The sequence below is a fragment of the Gouania willdenowi genome, chromosome 4, assembly GCF_900634775.1.
Source record: "Gouania willdenowi chromosome 4, fGouWil2.1, whole genome shotgun sequence".
Lineage (NCBI taxonomy): Eukaryota > Metazoa > Chordata > Actinopteri > Blenniiformes > Gobiesocidae > Gouania > Gouania willdenowi.
The window spans coordinates 29,016,296-29,035,018 of NC_041047.1; the positions used below are offsets into that span (position 1 = coordinate 29,016,296).

At 39.2% G+C, this 18,723-nt stretch overlaps 1 protein-coding gene across 2 annotated transcripts; it reads right to left on the reverse strand.

The window, feature by feature from the left end:
• Positions 1 to 14,624: 14,624 nt before the first annotated feature.
• On the reverse strand, positions 14,625 to 18,436 carry LOC114462502 (zinc finger protein 608-like). Of its 2 annotated transcripts, XM_028445393.1 has the most exons (4): positions 18,316 to 18,436; positions 16,117 to 16,339; positions 15,289 to 15,376; positions 14,625 to 15,144 (listed from the first exon to the last, which is right to left on the reverse strand). In XM_028445393.1, the coding sequence occupies exons 1-4, from the start codon at positions 18,406 to 18,408 to the stop codon at positions 15,057 to 15,059; spliced, it is 492 nt and encodes a 163-aa protein (XP_028301194.1). In that variant the 5' UTR covers positions 18,409 to 18,436; the 3' UTR covers positions 14,625 to 15,056. The 2 variants fall into 2 exon arrangements, with proteins under 2 accessions (XP_028301194.1, XP_028301193.1); XM_028445392.1 differs by lacking the exon at positions 15,289 to 15,376.
• Positions 18,437 to 18,723: the final 287 nt, after the last annotated feature.

Here is an 18,723-nt window from a genome sequence, read left to right on the forward strand (position 1 = left end):
GTACTACTGTGTCAGAATTCACCTAGCCACAGAGAACATCAAAGGAAGAAATGACAGGCCAGAATATCAAAGGAAGTGCGGAATTTGAAAGGAATGTTCTAAATGTTCTTTTTTTGGAGTGATATAAGAGCTACATTGCTTTGCGCTAGCAAAACTTTGCGTGGAGAACAATTAAAGACTCAGACTTTCAAATTCTCAAAACGTATTTCACAGTTTTAGGATGATGAATTTGTTGTATGACTGCTATATGTCCAATTATGATGGTGATTAAATTAATTATTATACACTTAAAAGCAAATTGTTATCTAAACATTCAAAACGTTGTTTTATATTTGGCAGGCATGTGTCATTTGTGTTCATACTTTATGCATTCTTTTATCATAAAAATAGTGTTGTCACCCTGATTAAATGAGATTTACAAAAACAAGGGTTTCAGGGAAGTGTTTATAATTCAAGCACATGTGCATTAAAATTACTCAATAAATAATTTACCATATGCAGAATTACATATATAGTCACTTTGTATAGTGTTTTTAAGTAAAACAACAATTTTTGTTACATGTACAGTACCTCAGTAATAAAAGTAGACCTAAATGATAATGTTCATGACTGTATATCATAAATCTAATGTAGAGGATATATCAGTAAAATATATAATGTACATTTTGTTACAGTTGTGCAAAAGCATACTGTAATTAACCTGTTATGTATACAATGCATTTACAATTGGCTTTTGAACCACTAAAACGTACCTTGGTGAACACTAACAGTAAATGTTACAAACATCCAGTGGTGGGTCGTCAGGGCCAGCAAGGCCTTCTCTGACAGAGCCCATAATGTGCCGGTACCTGGCGCACCTGTGACTTCAGTGAAGGGACTGAATTGTTTCACTTTAATCTATATCAAACGTTCAAGGAGTAGGCTACACCATTTCACCACTGTCAGAAATGAATGAATGAAACTGCTTCACGGGTGCGACAATGTGCTGTTTAGTGGACTTTTGTAGACTAATTACCTTTTATTTTTAAGTAGTGACAGTATCCAAGCGATCATATAACTTTTACTTTACTACTCTTAATTGTTAATACGAATGTATTGATTTTAAATGCTCTGGAAATAAAGTAGTTGTACTCGACTATGTTTGTTTCTGTATAAATGTATGGTTTCGAGAGACGGCGTCATAATTATGGTATTAAGAGGTGGATTCATTCAGTGTAGGACATCACTGAAGGCCTAGGTGTGAAATGCACGGCACACCACTGCAAACATCCTTGATCACATTCTGTTCCTAACAAGTATCAAACCAGTATTGTTGAAGTTATAAGCAACAGCCGCTCAACATCACCCTCATCATTAAAGTTGGAGCAAGTTGCATTTCATCGTTTCAGGCTTATTAATTTGTTGTATTGCTGCCATATGTTCAATTTATGGTATTTATTTTTTCCAAAATAAGATGTTGTTTTGTGTGCTTACTATTATTATTATTATTATTATTATTATTATTATTATTATTATTATAATAATTATTATTATTATTATTATTATTATTATTATTATTATTATTATTATTATTATTATTATTAATAATAATAATAATTTTAACTTTTTGTTATTATTATGATTTATTCCTCATCAAGATAGGTAAAGTTCAGAGACAGATTTCACTGTAGGGCTACATTCAGGGGTGGAGCAAAGGGGGTGCTGGGAGGGCGGCACGCCCCCGGCCCGGGCCCCAGAGCGGCCCTGATAGGAGGTAGAACTTATTGAAGCCAAGCCTCTACCAAGGTTCAGGGGAGCTGGAGAAGGCGGGCCCTCCTGTGACTTGTGCCCAGAATATGGGCAGTCACCCTTCATGCAGATTTATACTGGGGTTATATAGACCCATTTTGTGTGACGTATGCATACTAAATAAGGTGCATATGTGTAAGTAGTTATAAACATCTAGATACTTAATACTTTTCGGTTTTCTTTTGTTTAAACACTGGGTTTTTCTATCAGATATGTATAAATATCTGGCCAGTGAACATCGGACAAGGAGCGCACGTCGGACCACTTGTTTTCAGGAATGCTGCATGGGTCTCTCAATTGTTCACCTGTATTTAAAGTGAGTGTCCTTAAATAAGTGGCCACATCCTCAGGTGATAAGCTTTCTACATACTACTATACTACTATTTACAAGCTTTAACTGCGGTTCCTTCATTGCCATTTTTCAGTTTTTCAAGCATCACATATGTATACAACAAGGTTTCTGTACAGAGTATGTGCACGCACGTCAGTCACGTGTCCTGGTCATTCTCCAAGTTAAAACCTATTAAAAACCACTGGAGGAGCACAGTGGGACAGGAGAGACTGAGTGGACTTGCCATGATGTCCATACAGAATGACAGAGCAAAGGAAATGAACATACAAAGCATCGTGGACTAGTTCACAGAGTGCAAGGCTCATCATATGCCCTTCAAATAGTGGTGAGTAGGTCTATATTACTTCATATTGAAATTGTGTTTTTGAACATGTGGGCCGCTGTGCCAGTTTTACTCAACTTAGCTAATGATACAGGCTCTGAGTAGAAATGGTTAAAGTGGGTGTTAAAATAAAGAGGTCGCTATCCGTGGTGCTGAACTGCTTTGAATTTGTGTTAGTGGCCATCCTAATGTTTTTGTTGTTCTCTTGTTATACTTCATGTCTGTTCGATGGACTTCAAAATGACATAGTCACACTTCGTGGTGTCAAAGCTGTTGCAGGCATATGTATGTAATAAAATGATGTTATTATGAGCTTTATTATTTAATTTTAAAGGGCCCGGTCATTTGCCCCGCCCCCAGCCCGGATTTGTTCTGCTACTGGCAACATTGTTTATAACATTACAGTATTGTGTTGTAAAGTGAGCAGGAGTAGGGGGTACATGGCTTCAGGTTAAATATCTGAAGGGGTACGGGATTGTGAAAAGTTTTGGGAACCACATTTAATTGTCAAATATTGTAATAAGCAGAATATTCCATTAAAGCTCTACATTTACGCGCTGAATCAAACATGTGTTTCAAATAGCAGAGAGTAGATTTCCTTTCTAAATCCTTAAACATACTCACTCTCTACGAGCTTTATCCACTTCCTGTTTTGAAGGCAGAATGCTTCCATCAAAGACCAGGATGGGTTTGACTCTAAAGTTTAGCAGCACATCTACAAACTTTATGCAGTACCACACATACCTGGGATGGAGAAAGATGAACAATAATCACCAAGTCATTCCTGATCTTCTGCTAAATTAATGCTGATTACTGGTCAGTTTCTTCTCCTTTAGCCAGTTTCTCAGTACATGAGAAGTCTCCTTTATGCAGCCAACAGTAGGTGTCCACAGCTACCGTTTGGCTTTTGTATTTATTTATTTTTATTTTTTTTTATTTATTCGTTTATTTGATATGGATAAAACAACTGCATTGGACAAACCAGATACATCGTTTTCAGTGTTATAGCAAAACTGCTAATTTGCAACACCTGTCCATAGGAGGCAACACATTTCACAATACACAATGCAATACAATACACATTACACTATTTAAAAGGTAAACAATACACATCAGGATACATTTCATAAAGCGTTACCATGTGAGCAGCTTTGACTTGACTTCAGCCATTGTTTCAGACCTCTGTAAAACCTGTTCATGTCAGTCTGCAGTTTTAAATCAGTGGGCAGAGAGTTCCACAGGCTGGATCCATTAAAAGAGAAACTGGACTGTCCAAAAGATTTTGTAAATTTTGGGAGAACACAGTCCCCACTGACCGAGGCTCTGGTGTTGGGTCTACGGGAGTCCTGACGCCGAACAATGAGAGCTGAGAACAGCGGCGACACATGACTGTTCAAACATTTAAAGACCAATTTCAGAGTACTAAAATTTATAAAGTTTTCGAAAGTAAAAAGATTATGTCTATGAATGATGTCACAGTGATGCCATCTCATAGGTTTTCTATCAAATACCTTGACTGCCTGTTTGTACAATGAAACAACTGGCTTGAGTGTGGACGGGAAGGTTTGTGACCAGGATGTGATGCAGTAGGACAGATGTGAAAAAATCATTGCATGCATGTATAGCAGGGCGGTCTGATGGGACAGATCCCTCCTGATGAAGCGAAAACAGTTCAAGTTGGATTTGACCTTTTTACACACATTTGTGACTTGACTTTGAAATTTAAGGTTGTTATCAATAATAATTCCAAGATATTTGGTCTCTTTTACTACTTGTATGATTTCATTGTTTATGCTGACTTCAAAGGTGCTGTTAGAGGGTCTTGTTTTAATTGAGAAACAGACAGCAACGGTTTTCTTCACATTTAAGGTTAGGTGAGAGAGCTCGAGCCATTTAGAGATGTTTACTAGGGCAAGTGTCAACTGCTGCGCTGCCAGAGCTGGAGTTTTAGGAGACAGATGGATTACTGTATCATCTGCGTACAGCTGGCAGTTGACACCTTGGCAGCTATCAGGGAGGTCATTGATGTACATTGTGAACAACAATGGCCCCAGTACTGATCCTTGAGGAACCCCCATGTTGTTAGGGAAGAGAGCTGACATCACCTCATTAACCTTAATGCACTGCTGTCTTCCCTCCAAATATGATTTTAACCATGCTAAAGAGCTTGGTGACATTTTAAAGAGCTAGAGTTTGTTAAACAGAACGCTGTGATCCACAGTGTCAAAGGCTTTTTTTAGGTCTAGAAATACTGCACCGACTACTTGCCCTTTGTCTAGAGGCCCTTTGATCTTCTCTAGCAGGAAACAGTTAGCTGTTTCGGTGCTGTATTTGCGCCTAAAACCAAATTGTTGAGGATGCAGCAGCTGGTTTGACTCAAGATGTTCAATGAGTTGTTCTGCAATTACCTTTTCCAGGATTTTAGACATGACAGGGAGAATGGCAATAGGCCTGTAGTTGTTGGGTGTGTCCTTTTCGCCTGACTTGTGGATCGGTGTTATTACAGGGGGCTTCCAGCACTGTGGGAATGTATTTGACCTGATTGAGAGATTAACTAAATATGTAACTGGTTGTAGCAGACTGTCCTGATGTTTTTTAATCAAGGTCATACTTAAGTTATGGATGTCTTTTGCCGCGGAGTTGTTCATATTTGTAATTATCTTTTTAATCAGAAGAGACCTCTTGGATTTTAAAAAGGCTTGCATTAACTAAGTTAACATCTTCAACACATGTCACCTTGTTTTTAAATGTTCTTGCTAGTTTATGCACAGAGTCTATAAAAAAAATCATTAAAAACATTTGCCATTGACTCATTGTTATTGACCAGAGTGCCATCCACTTTGATGGAATCTATCATTACGTGCTTTTTCTTTGCAGGGTTGGTTAAGTAGTTTATGTGTTGCCACAGTGTGGCGCTACAACCGTTAGCCTCTTCTATCTTTTTAGTAAAGTAGTCAGTTTTGGCATTACGTAGATTGCTTATGACTTGGTTTCTAAGTGTGGTATAAATTTGATGATCCGTGCCGTTTCTAGACTTCAGAGACTTTTTACGTGCAGTGTCACGTTTTTTCATTATATGCCAAATATCGTCGTTAAACCATGGGAGGGAATATTTTTTTGGTTTACTTGTCCATGTTTTAGTAAACTGTTTTACCATATTACTCAGTGTCGTGACAAAGATATTAGCACCTTGGTTCATATTGGACTCTTTCATAACATTATCCCAGTTTAACTGGTTCAGTTCATCTTCAAAGATATTTAGTTTTGCTTTTGGAATTCCTGTTTTCTGTATTTTTGTTTCTTGGTTATGATAATTCAATCGTTTTTTACCCAATTTCCTAACAGTTAAGGTCATGTTATGATCCGAGAGCCCAGTAATGAGGTTATAGGTTTTTGTTATTCTTTCTGGCCTATTTGTGAGAATCAGGTCAATCAGTGTTCTACTACTTCTAGTGATTCTGGTAGGTTTGTCTATCAGCTGTTTATATTTAAATTTATCTACTAGAACTTTTAGTTTCATTTTGCTACTTTTTTCCAGCCAGTTTATATTAAAGTCGCCCAATATTATGCTTTCAGAGCAATCCATGTTTGAAAGAAAACTCTTGAATTCATTGTAAAAGTTCACACTGTGTGAGGGTGGATTGTAAAGAACACATAAGGTAAATTTCATAGTTGTGGACAAAGTGACTATTAGGGCAAGGCACTCAAATTTCACATTAATTGCAACCTCTTCACATTGAAATTGATCTCTAATGTATATTAACATTTCCCTTTTCCCGATCTCTTCTAAAGCACTTGTAGCCTGGTATATTAATTAGATTTGTTGGAGTACACTGATTTAGCCAGCTTTCAGAAACGCACAAAAAGTCCAAATTCGAGTTAGTTAATAGGTTATGTATTTGGTCTATTTTTGGTAAAATACTTCTAACATTGAGATGTCCACCTAGTATTCCTTTGGGTTTCGTTTACGGATTCCATATAACTTGCGCAAGATTTACAGTCTGGAAAAACTTGAGTTGCCTCTGCTTCGCTGATGCGCGATTTGAAGTTTTGACCCTTGCGGGACACCGTCTTTGTTTACTTTCTGCGTCTGTCATAGCAACATTGGAAGATATTTCAATGTCATCTCTGTCATATTAACGGGCTCTTCATTAACTGAAGCAGTCCAGAGATTCCCATCTTCAGCTGATTTTTAGAACTGGATAAAGTAACCTGGGAAAGAACAACAAACTAGCTGAGATATCGTACAGTAGGAGAACATCTGCATCAGTATCAGAATCAGAAATACTATATTAATCCCATTGGGAAATTGCTTTTGTTACAGCCACAGAAAAAAAATCACAAATAAAATAATAAAAACATTAACAAAGACAAAAGAAAGAATAAACAATAAATAAGTGTATAATTAAGTAAAAGACTGTTTAAAATAAGGATCAGAAACACACACATTACAGTAGTAGAAAATAAAGTAGGATAGATAATACTACAAATAATAATAATAATTGTACAAATTTATAGCAATATGATTCAGATATTTACAAAAATAATACAAATATGATTTAGATATGTACAACAATCAAAGCTGACAGGACAGTGATGAATTGTAATGTTTGATCTCCACAGGTAGGAATGATTTCCTGTGACGTTCTGTGGAGCACCGTGGTTGGATCAGCCTGGTGCTGAAGGTGCTCCTGTGACTGACCAGCACATCATGGAGTGGATGGGACTCATTGACCAAGATGGATTTCACTTTGGACAGGCTCCTTCTCTCCGTCACCACTTTCAGAGAGCCCAGTTTAATCCTTACAATGTCAATGGCCTTGTGGATGAGTCTGTTGGCATCTGCGACCCTCAGTCTGCTCCCCCAGCAAACAACAGCGTAGAGGATCGCCCTTTGTACTCCTCTACAATGTCCACACTGACCCCCTGGATGGAGACAGGGCTGACTGGCCTCTTGGTTCTCCTCAGGTCGACAATCAGCTCCTTAGTCTTTGTCACATTGAGCTGTAGATGGTTCCACTCACTCCATGTGACAAAGCTGTCCACAGCAGCCCTGTACTCCACCTCGTCTCCCTCCCTGATACATCCAACCACTGCAAAGTCGTCCGAGAACTTCTGGAGATGACAGGTGTCAGTGCAGTAGCTGAAGTCCGTGATGTAGGTGATGAAGAGGAAGGGAGAGAGTGCAGTCCCTTGAGGGGCCCAGGTGTTGCTGACCACTTTGTCAGACACACAGTGTTGCAGGTGTACAAACTGTGGTCTGACAGTTAAGTAGTTCACAATCCAGGACACAATGGAGGAGTCAACCTGCATCTCTGTCAGATTCTCACCCAGTAGAGCCGGACGGATGGTGTTAAAAGCACTGGAAAATTCAAAGAACATGACTCTCACAGTGCTCGCCGGCTTGTAGAGGTGAGAGTAGACACGGTTGAGCAGGAAGGAGATGGCGTCCTCAACTCCAACATTGGGCTGGTAGGCAAACTGTAGTGGGTCCAGGTATGGTCTGATAGATGGTTGAAGCTGCACCAGGATAAGTCTCTCCAGGGTCTTCATGATGTGGGAGGTCAACGCAACTGGTCTGTAATCCTTAGAGTCGCTGGGACGTGACGTCTTTGAAGTGAAGTGAAGTTGAGAGAGTGCTGAAGTTTAATGGTGGACTGTGTGCTCGTTTTAGGGTGTGTGGTGGCAAAATTAATAAATCATGTTTACTCGTATATCTTACTCATTGAATGTATGCTTACTCATAAGATGTAACTTTCTATCCTCTCTTTGTCTTTCCCTTGGGAAGGTCAGATGCTCTCACATGCCTCTCCCCCCACTAACACAAGATAGCCAGCAACTATCCCAAGGCTACTGCAACACACACACACCATACACACACACACATACACATACACACACACTACACACACACACGCACACACCTAAGCATGTGATTATCATATGCTATACCGGTGGCGCCGAACTCATGGGAGCATTCTGACACCCTTCCTTTCTTTTTTCCTCCTTGGGTGGGTGTCATGGACCAAACAGCAAAAGCAGGAACACAAGTGTAGCTTTCAAAAAAGATGATTGAATTTATTAACAAAATATTTAAGTTTAACAAAAATTCACCTATAAAGTCAATTCAAACAAAACTAATGAACTGATGTGAACACAGGAACTTTACCTTTCCCCACTGACCTCCCAATGACAAATATGGTGCTGTTTATAAACACAGGTGACTGGCCAACAAAGATAATTAGGGGGTGGGAATTTACAAACATACAGTGGTGAAAACCTATAATTAAACTAATAGAAGCAATGTATCAAACTAAACTATAAACATAATAAACCAATCCAATATAACTCTAAACTAACATTTCTAATTCACTATTAAATCACTAAACAAATTAAACAGACAGCTTCCTCCCCCCCCAGTGGCTTCCCCAAGATGGTAGCTTCTGCTTTAACTCCGCCCTCCTTTAGCAGCCATCTTGGATGATGCCACTCTTATTGTTCAGGGGAGAGCTGCAAACAATACAAAACAAAACATGTTGAGTTTCAACTGAAAGAAATATTGATGTGAAGTAACTGAGAAAATAACTTAACTTAAGTGGAGCTACATAGTGTGGCCTCCACAGTGGGGTTTGGCAGAAACTTTTCAGTCAGTCCTGTGTTACGGTGAAATTTACGGTTACCTCGTCTTTGACTTGAAAACACACTCTGTGGTGATAAATGATGAAGACCAGACAGGAGAGATGATGAAGTAATAAAAAAATGATTTAATCTAAACTAAATAAAAAGGTACAAAGCGGGATAGACAAAGAAGTGGTCTCCTCTGGCCAGAGGAGAGACGCGAAGAAGAAGGGACCAAAAATTTCCTTTCACACACATTTATACCCCACTGTCCCACCTCCCCCCTTCCACAGACAACAAAGAAGAGACCAGGGGGGGAAGGTCAGTCTGCCGGAGGTGACACCTCCGATGTCGGGGTGGGTTTGGACGTGCTCTGGCCTTGGAGATTAAACTGAGGCCAACTGACATTCCTTTAGAGAAGCTGTATCGTGGGAGTATGGGTCCACTGACTTTGCAGGAAGAGGAAAAGACATCAGACAGGAGTGGAAAGTTACAAATTGGGGTAATAAGTTGAATGAGATCAAAAAGCAAATATATGAGTATACATAATTAATCAATTTTGCCACCACAATCCCAGGACGAAACAGAGGGGGATAGACCCACATTGGGTGGCCGCCCAAAAAGGATTTCAAAGGGTGAAAGTTTAGATTTTGGATGGACCTGTTGTCTCATCTGAAGGAGGACAAGCGGTAAAGCTTTGATCCAGTTCAGCCCTCCATGCACTTGTTTAACCTGTTTTTCAGAGTACCGTTAGCTCTTTCTATGGCCCCAGCAGACTCAGGGTGATAGCTGCAGTGTTTTCTAAGATCCATGTCTAATCTTATCTCTAACTCTGTTATTACCTGGCTGACAAAATGTGTGCCGTTATCAGAAGAGATTTTGTATGGAATGCCCCACCTAGGAATGATGTCTGTTAGCAGTGCTTTGGCTACTGCCGTCGCTGTCTGGTGTTTGGTTGGAAAGGCCTCAATCCATTTAGAGAACATGTCTATGATGACCAAACAGTGCTTCTTTCCCTCACATGGTGTTAGCTCAACAAAATCCATCTGCAGGTGATGAAAAGGCATGGATAGCTGAGGATGGGCTGTCTGGCTAGTCAATGGTTTCTTTCTGCCTGGGTTGTTTTTAGCACAGATCATACATTTCTGACAAAACTCGGCTGCAAAGGAAGAAAATCCCTTTGTGTACCACACTGTCTGAACAGCAGATACCATACCACCCTTTGACACATGGGCTTGACCGTGTGTCAATTTAGCATAAGCAGGGAAAAGAGCAGTCGGTAGGCAAGGTTTTGAATCGGGGCCATTCCAAACCCCACTCACCTGGTGACAGTCTGAGGCCTGCCATTTGCGGCGGTCGGCTGGTGTGACAAGGGCGGAGAGTTCGGACAGAGAAGGACATGCAAGTCAGATGGAAAGTGTGGAGCGTGACTACATGTCTTCTCAAGATGAATGCATACAATTGGGAGACATGGAGATGTGAGAAAGCCAAATAAGTTTAACCAAATAAATAAATGTTATTTATTTAAATTGTTTGTTTTATTTCTCTCTGCTATCTCTTGTTTATGAAGGAGAAATCTTATTCTATCCTTTATTTATTCTGAATAATGTTAACACTCCACACATAATAACATAATCTAATTATTTTATAGAGCTGAATTTGTCAGTTCATTTATTTCTAAATTGGTGGCAAAAGTGTCTCCTATTCTGTGTCTGAACCAGAGTTAAGCAAGATTATTGGCCCTTTTAAGGTTAGACAGAATTAAAGTTAAGTTGAGTCGAACAATCATATTGTCTTTTGCTCTCTGCATTTATCCCATTCGTAGGGGTGACGAGCCATAGCACGATTTTGAGAGCTTCCTTAAATGCTCAGAAGTTACTTAACTTTAAACTATCTCATTTATATCTATCAATTATTAGGAATTTCAGGAGGACCCTCTTTAAATCTCAGGCGACCCAGATTGGGCCACCAACCAAATGTTGAGAACTTTTATTTTACTCTTAATGTCTAAACCCAGTGAAAGTGTTTTATGGTCTTGCACGCTAAGTGCTGGTGGGGGAAGAAAATGGTTGGAGGTTTTGAGGTATATCATTTTCCTATGATAAAATATAAATCAAAAATCAGAGGGACGTTGGCCCTCTCCCTTCCCTTTTTTACATAAGAATACATTTGGATTCTTAAAACCATATGATAAATATCATTGGAAAATCACTTATCTGATCATTTTGGATGTCTCCGTTTTCCTCTCTCTTGTGTCCACCTGCTTTTGTGCCCTCCAGCCTCCTCGACCTCCTCCTCTTCAGCCATAAAGGTCAAAGCCAGGGTCAACTGTACGCTCCTTTTGGAAATTTGAAGATCTGGCCCCACTTTCGCAGTTGGATTGGAAGTCTCTGTAGTCTCTGGAATAGATATTATGTTAGAACATCCACAATATGGCATATTGTCACGTGTCTATTTCAATCTATTTCCCCTTTGCTTCCCAGTTATAGTTATGGACAATACTTTCCTTTAATTCTCATCCTTCATCATAAGAAGCAGTGACCAGGCATGACAGCTGTAGGAGGCAGGATCGGAGTCGAAAAGGTGGTGGCATTTTCAGTTCGGAAACACTCAGAAACAGAAAGAGAGGAAAACATTAAGACTTAAATGAATAATTTAAAATATCCCTTTTCTTTAGTTGGATTTGATTCATCTCCTTTGAGTATACAGCCAGCGACCTGTATATTGGAAAAAAACAACACAATAACAACAACTAAGACGAAGACTTAGACAAGTGCACACAACAACGAGTATACACATACAACAACAAAAACATGGACACTGAACATGAACAGTAAGGTCAGTCAAGGTCAAAGCCAGTCATTCCACTGAAAGTGGCATTATATATTAAAAATGTCGTTTGGTGTTTTTAAACACCCAGAAAAATAACCTTTAAAACCTGGTAAACTTTTTAGAAGGCCCAAGGCCTAAAACCATAATTCTATTAACAAGCAGCAGTGAGATCTGAACACCCCACTACATAATTGGCAAAAACAGGGAGAAGATCTAGTGCATCAAAACCCAGGAGGAAAGGAAGGTGAAACAGAGGAAAATGTGTAGTCAAACAGCCATTCATCGGTCAATCACTCAATGACACGTCCACGGCACATTCGCACTCACAACGCGGTTCTCTCAGGCATACGTAACGTGTCATCATTCAGTCATTCATGCACCGCACACGATCGTGCATCAATTTTCACGTCCATGCATTCACAAGGTTTCGCTGCATAGTGTCCAAGTAGAATATAGGCCTCATCTAACCCACCAGTGGCGATAGCCAGTCCACCTCCTCTTTCGGGGTCAATGAGCTCTTATTTCCCCCCATGCTTGGCAACCTTATAGCGTTAATTAATTGCTTTTCACTGGTATCATCTGATTAATAAGAGGTACGCTCCTTTTTATTTCCCTCTTGGCGGAGTCTACACTTAGATTTTTGCCCATGGTAGTACTGACAGTCTGCTATCTGCTGATCAGACAGGAATGGCACGGCCATGCACTAATAAACTCACAACTCTCTCAACAGCTGCTAACTCCAGAAATTTAAGACAAATATCTGAATCAGCCGGAGAACCTCTCAACGTACGCTCTTAAAAATAAAGAACTGGGAGAAATCCCCTCCACCGCTGGTATCTCCAGAGATTTAAGAAAACCTCTGAATCAGCGGGAGGCTCTCAACATACGCTCTTAAAAATAAAGAACTGGGAGAACATATAAACACACTTATGCAGGACTTGTCAGGACTTTTGGGCACCCCTAATATTATTCAACATTGAACGGAGCACGCAACCTCTAATAACCCTCACTCTAAGAGAACGTAGAAATTTGTTCAGAACGGTATTCGGTTACCAAGCATGTATCAAATCAGGTGGACCACTATCCCCCAAAGAGCGCTTCCCCCAGCAAGGTTTATCCTTTTTCTGCACATTAAACCAGGACTTCTTGTTTGAAGAGTAATTGTCTATGTACTCATAGCAACTAATGGGACAGTTTTCTCAGGAAAAATTTGGTACCCCCCCTGCTGTCGAGTGGCTTCGGGCCGGCAAGACAGTCCGAGGCGGTATGGAGGAGGCGTGCAAAATGAAAACGATGAATGTTGAACTAGGCTGTCTGTCGCAAGCAGCTTGAAAAGGGTAAGGTACAGATTGTTTACGAGGGTATCGGTCAAAAATGTCAAAATTTAAACTTGGTTGAGGCTGCAGTCCTCAATCTCTGTCTCAATTTTCCTGAAATTGAGTAAAAACAAAAGAGTAAAAGAAGAATCGTTCAGAAATAACAAAGGAGAAAAAACGTGTGAACTCAAAAAAAATCATGGTCAATAAAAGAATAAAAAATAAAAACTTCAGCTCCAAAAGCTGAGGCAACAGAGGGCTCTTTCTTCAACGGATGTAACCATATCTTACATTGTGGGGGCCTCCCCTCAACGGGAAAATAAAAGGAAAGAAAAGCAAACAAAAACAAAACCATTAGTAACACTATTTTCCTCCCTTTTGTTTGTCTTTCCCATAAAGGCAAAAGCAGTGTAAATAAATGTGGGTTCTGTGTGAAGTTATGGTGGTCCTGTGTTTCAGCTCATAGTTACATACATACTTCTAAGTGTATCTCAAAGCGTGTCAGAGAATAAATGAAAACAAAATAATCTAGCGTACAGTCAGAAAATAGAGGGGTTAGTATTGTCCTATCAAAGGAGAAGCTTGATGGCTATTTGCTAGTTGTCCCACCCCATGCCAAAGTTCAACTACCACCAAAGGCTGTGGTGGACTTCATGCGAACTTGGTATCCTCGTAGCTTTGTGAAACAGTGTCTTTTTTGGTGAAGATGTTCCAGCAGACATGTGATCAGTCTGCAGTTGCTGCCCATCATTCAGGCAGTAATCGTGGTGTTCAACCCTCAACTCATTGGTGGGGGAGTGTCCAACCAACTCAAACGCCCACAGGTTCTCAGTCTTTGATGATGGGGCAGGATGTGTTAATCCCAGCATTGGCATGCGGCCCATTCCATAGACGATGAAGAGTTGACTTGGGACTGAGCGAGTTATTATAAAAAAAAGATGTTTTTGTATCTTTCTCTTGTCTTTTTGTGCATTTTTTGTAAAATTTAACCTATAGTGTTGCTTTTGGAGTGTGATTCTATAGTCATTTTGTGTATTTTTGTATAAAGATATTTAGTTTTGTGTATTTTGACTAAACTGCGAACGGTCAAACAAACATGAATATAAACATTTTGAAAAGACCAAATTACTCCAAAATAACGGATGCACACACTTGGGGTAATTGGAAGCCATTGACAAAGTTTTAGGTCGAACAGATACCGTGTCGGGGAGATATTTGCTCTACAAACACACACACACACACACAGATCTTTCTTGCTTTTATTATAAGATGTTCAACAGCATTTTCCCACCCTCGCCGAATATGTGCACTTTAACACAGTGCCAATTTTGTCAGGGGGTCAGTTCATTGTCACAACACCAGCATCACATAGCCCCCTCCGGCGACCCCATCAATCCACATACTCAGCTAGGTGACCGGGGGCCTGCGTAGCCGCGCAGGGTTCTTGCGCGTCTCTGATGCCCCCATGGAGTGGGGCTCACCTGAGACAGCAGGAGCCAGTCCATCTCCCTCATGGGCAGCCTGTGGAGCCTGGAGTTGGTATGATGCACGTCTGTACACAGCTGGTACCCTGTTTCTATCAGCAAACACCTGTTTACTTGTTGGACAAACTCCAGCTTTACGTCCTTTACCACTGCTATGCTTTGAAACTCGTTTAACTTTTGGGTCAGGGGAACGCTTTGTATAGTTATGATCCCCGTCTGTTGTTCGCTTGCGCTTCTCTGGTTCACGGCCACCACGCAGCTCAGGGTTCCTGGATCGCCACTCAGAAAAGCTGCTATGCTTTGAAACTCGTTTAACTTTTGGGTCAGGGGAACACTTTGCATAGTTATTGATCCCCGTCTGTTGTTCGCTTGCGCTTCTCTGGTTCACGGCCACCACGCAGCTCAGGGTTCCTGGATTGCCACTCAGAAAAGCTGGATCAAGAGAAAGGAATTAAACATAGAAATGAGATTCTTAGAAAAAAAATGGACCCAGAAGTATTTCATGTTATATAGCCCATCAGCCAAAGTATTGGGTGAATAAAAGGATCTGATTTAAAGAGGAAAGCTCAAGGTTACCTTTTAGGAACCCAATCATGTTGTGTGGAGTCTAACAGAGTTCCCACGTAGCTTCTATTTCGCCATTTGATATCTACCATCAGAATACCTGTCATCACGTAGGAAATAAATACATCAGTGAGCACATGTTGTTTCAACCAACACATAATGTTACACATCCAATTAAACACAAGGATTTACCAAAATATGAAAACTTTCCAACAATGTCAATAAACCGAGTATTTACAGTGGACATCCAAATTTTTTTATACCTTTTACTTTTTTTAGAGCTTTTTTTTTATTTATTGATCTATAAGACATAAACTATTTCTGGTATATAACCTCCCAAGCAGATTTAAGATATAGTCATTTAAAAATGTTCTGTGTTGATTATTTTAAAAACTCAGTCTTTTTTCAAATTTACTGATAATGAGAAAACTATATAGTGTGGAGGTCCAGTGGCTTTTTGAAGTTGAGACGCAGAAAGGACGAGTGACTAAGATAAAATAGGCTTCGATAAGTATCTACGAAGCCTCCACGATGTCTGCCATGTTGTAAACAATGCAGGCTCTGACCTGTTACAGGAAGCAGGAGGATCAAATGTCATCTCACTACTGAGCTCTTTTTAATCTTTGATTTGATTTTGTGAATCTTTGAATTTTATATCGCCGTTTTTTTTTTTTGTTTTTTTTTTATTGCAGAATTTCATCACATTCCCATTAGCCTTACATCCCTAGTAACTAACTTTTGAAGAAACTACCCCAATAATGAACACACACACACACAGATCACAGATGAAGGCGTTAATAATGGACAGTTTAGTGTGTAAACGTCCATACTATCGCTTACCTCCCTCTGTCTCACAGCACACTACTCCTTTCAGGTTCACTCTGGTCCTTGGCTGGCAGGGCCCTAAGAAAGAAGAGTTCCCATCCAGTGGCCCTGAAGGGCCTCCATCCAGCTGCTTCTGACTGGAGGTGAGTTGTGCTGAGGGGCAGGAGGAGGGGAAAGCTGAGGTTCCAGGTTCTCCATGGTGACCAGGAGGAGAAGGAGCTGGGACCTTGAAGTCCACCTGGAGGAGAAGAAGATGGATCAGAAACAGACTAGTGTACACATATTAGATTCACTAAATAAAACAACATCTTTAAAATGATCTGTATAAAACAAGTGTATGTTATTGGCTGGTCTGACAGCTGCCAAAAGAATGATAGTTTGTCGTTGGGAACCACCACATACACTGTCAGTGAGGGAATGGCTTCTCGGTTACAGGGATATTGCCCACTTGGAGCTTTCCACAACTTGTTTGAACAGTGCCAAAACACCCAACATCAACTGCTGGTCAAAGTTACGAGTGAAATTAACCAATATGTTGTAAATGTCATCTTGTCTATTTTCTGCCTTTATTTTGTCAAGTATTATGTTATTAATATTATATTTACAATGTTACTTACTTCACCTGTATATTTTGATGATATATATACATATGTTTACATTTTCCATACTATCTCTGGGGATATCGTCATGATGGAGGAGGTAGATGTGAAACGCCTCGTTTTATAATTATTTTTAGTTTACAAATTTATTTGAGAATTTTTGCAAATATGAGGGTCAAAGGACTCATGGACCGTATGTGTTTGTGTATGTGTGTTTGTGTGTGTTGCTATATCATTTTTTTTATTGTTTATTCTCTTTCTTCATAGTGGTCTTAAGCCTTGGCTGCATTCTGTGGGGATGCATAGGAGAGTGTGGGGAGGGATGGGATGATATGTACAGAAACAATGGCTACTCAATGTGACCGATCACATGCTCTTACCCAGTATGTAAAGAACTGCTAACTGTTCCTGTACCCATTGTATAAACTATGGAAAAAACAAATGAAAAATTTATTACGAAAAATACATTAAATTCACACGATTCGGTGAACAAGTCTTTATAATATTGAGCTTTTAATGGATATTTCAGAGCAGCAAACAAAGCCCAGCAGACGTTGTGCAAACCTGAAACAATCAGCATAGAATGGGTGGAAGAAAAAAATGATTTGGCAATAGATTGCGATATTTCACTGCAAGATCATTGTATTGATCCAAAAAATATCCATTGTGCTAACATTAGCATAGCACGTAAACGCCCGATTACTAGGTGTCAGTGAACGAACCATCAGACCTTGTTAAACTACCTCACTCCTCAATGCATTTTCGCTGGAAGTTGATTGCACTTTATTTTCATAAAACATACTGGGCACTTTGACAGATGTATGTGGTTACTTTTATTTAAATTATTTAAGATCTTAACAGAATCAGAATCTGATTTAGAAGCAAAGGTTAAGCATTTTTTTGAAAATTATAACTTAATAGTTTGATTAACATAGAACTCGTTTTTGTTATTGATACATGAATTACAGTTAGTTACCATTTAGTTGTTTTCACAAGTTTGAAAAAAAAATGAAATAAATAGTGTTTCATGCCATTTTGTTGTTGTAAAGGTGAAATTTGTATTTACAGATATTGTGATATAAAATGGATGGTTTAGTATCGGAATATATTGTATCATGACATGCACATCGTAAATTGTAGCGTCAGCATAATGGCAATGCACACCCCTAATTTTTACAATATTTAGCTTTTTTTATTTCATATTAAATAAATAATTATGCTTCTGAAATGAAATTTTTTTATTCGCTGAAAAAAAAAATCTCGATAGATTCATCAATTTTAGAGGTTTCCAAGGATCTCATTCAAAGTGGACTTTTTCCTTTTTACTGTGAAGGTCATCATTTTAACCCTAAGCCACACCTGCTCACCCTGCTTCACTGGAAACATTCAGGATTTAGCGTTTCTTGTAAGACACAGTAAATGATGTATTTAAACTTATTTAGCAGTCAACAAGGAACAAAGTAGAACAAATTCACAGAGGTAACATGATGAGTATTCCAAAATCTATTTACTGCTGAAATGCTGAGAGCTTTTCAGTCATTTACAACTCATTTAGAGTGATATTATGAATTCTAGACTTTAAATAAGCCAAAATATTTCTGAAAAGTCCACTTACTTTTTTACTTCCACTCATTTGAAAGCTTCTTTCTTTTTGCAACAACTTCTGTTCTGATATTTTCTTTAAATCAATCCTGTGCTCGCTATACATCCACTGCCGTTAAACAATTCTTTGTAATATCTCTCCAGTACTACTGTGTCAGAATTCACCTAGCCACAGAGAACATCAAAGGAAGAAATGACAGGGCAGAACATCAAAGGAATGTTCTAAATGTTCTTTTTTTGGAGTGATATAAGAGCTACATTGCTTTGCGCTAGCAAAACTTTGCGTGGAGAACAATTAAAGACTCAGACTTTCAAATTCTCAAAACGTATTTCACAGTTTTAGGATGATGAATTTGTTGTATGACTGCTATATGTCCAATTATGATGGTGAATAAATTAATTATTATACACTTAAAAGCAA

Excerpts from the sequence above, each read along its gene's own strand:
- LOC114462502 (XM_028445392.1), bottom strand. The coding sequence starts at position 18,408 with ATGTATAGCGAGCACAGGATTGATTTAAAGAAAATATCAGAACAGAAG. Across the intron at positions 16,340-18,315 it reads AAATGAGTGGAAGTAAAAAA|GTGGACTTCAAGGTCCCAGC; the intron begins GTAAGTGGACTT and ends CTTCTCCTCCAG. Across the intron at positions 15,145-16,116 it reads GTGCTGTGAGACAGAGGGAG|CTTTTCTGAGTGGCAATCCA; the intron begins GTAAGCGATAGT and ends CTCTTGATCCAG.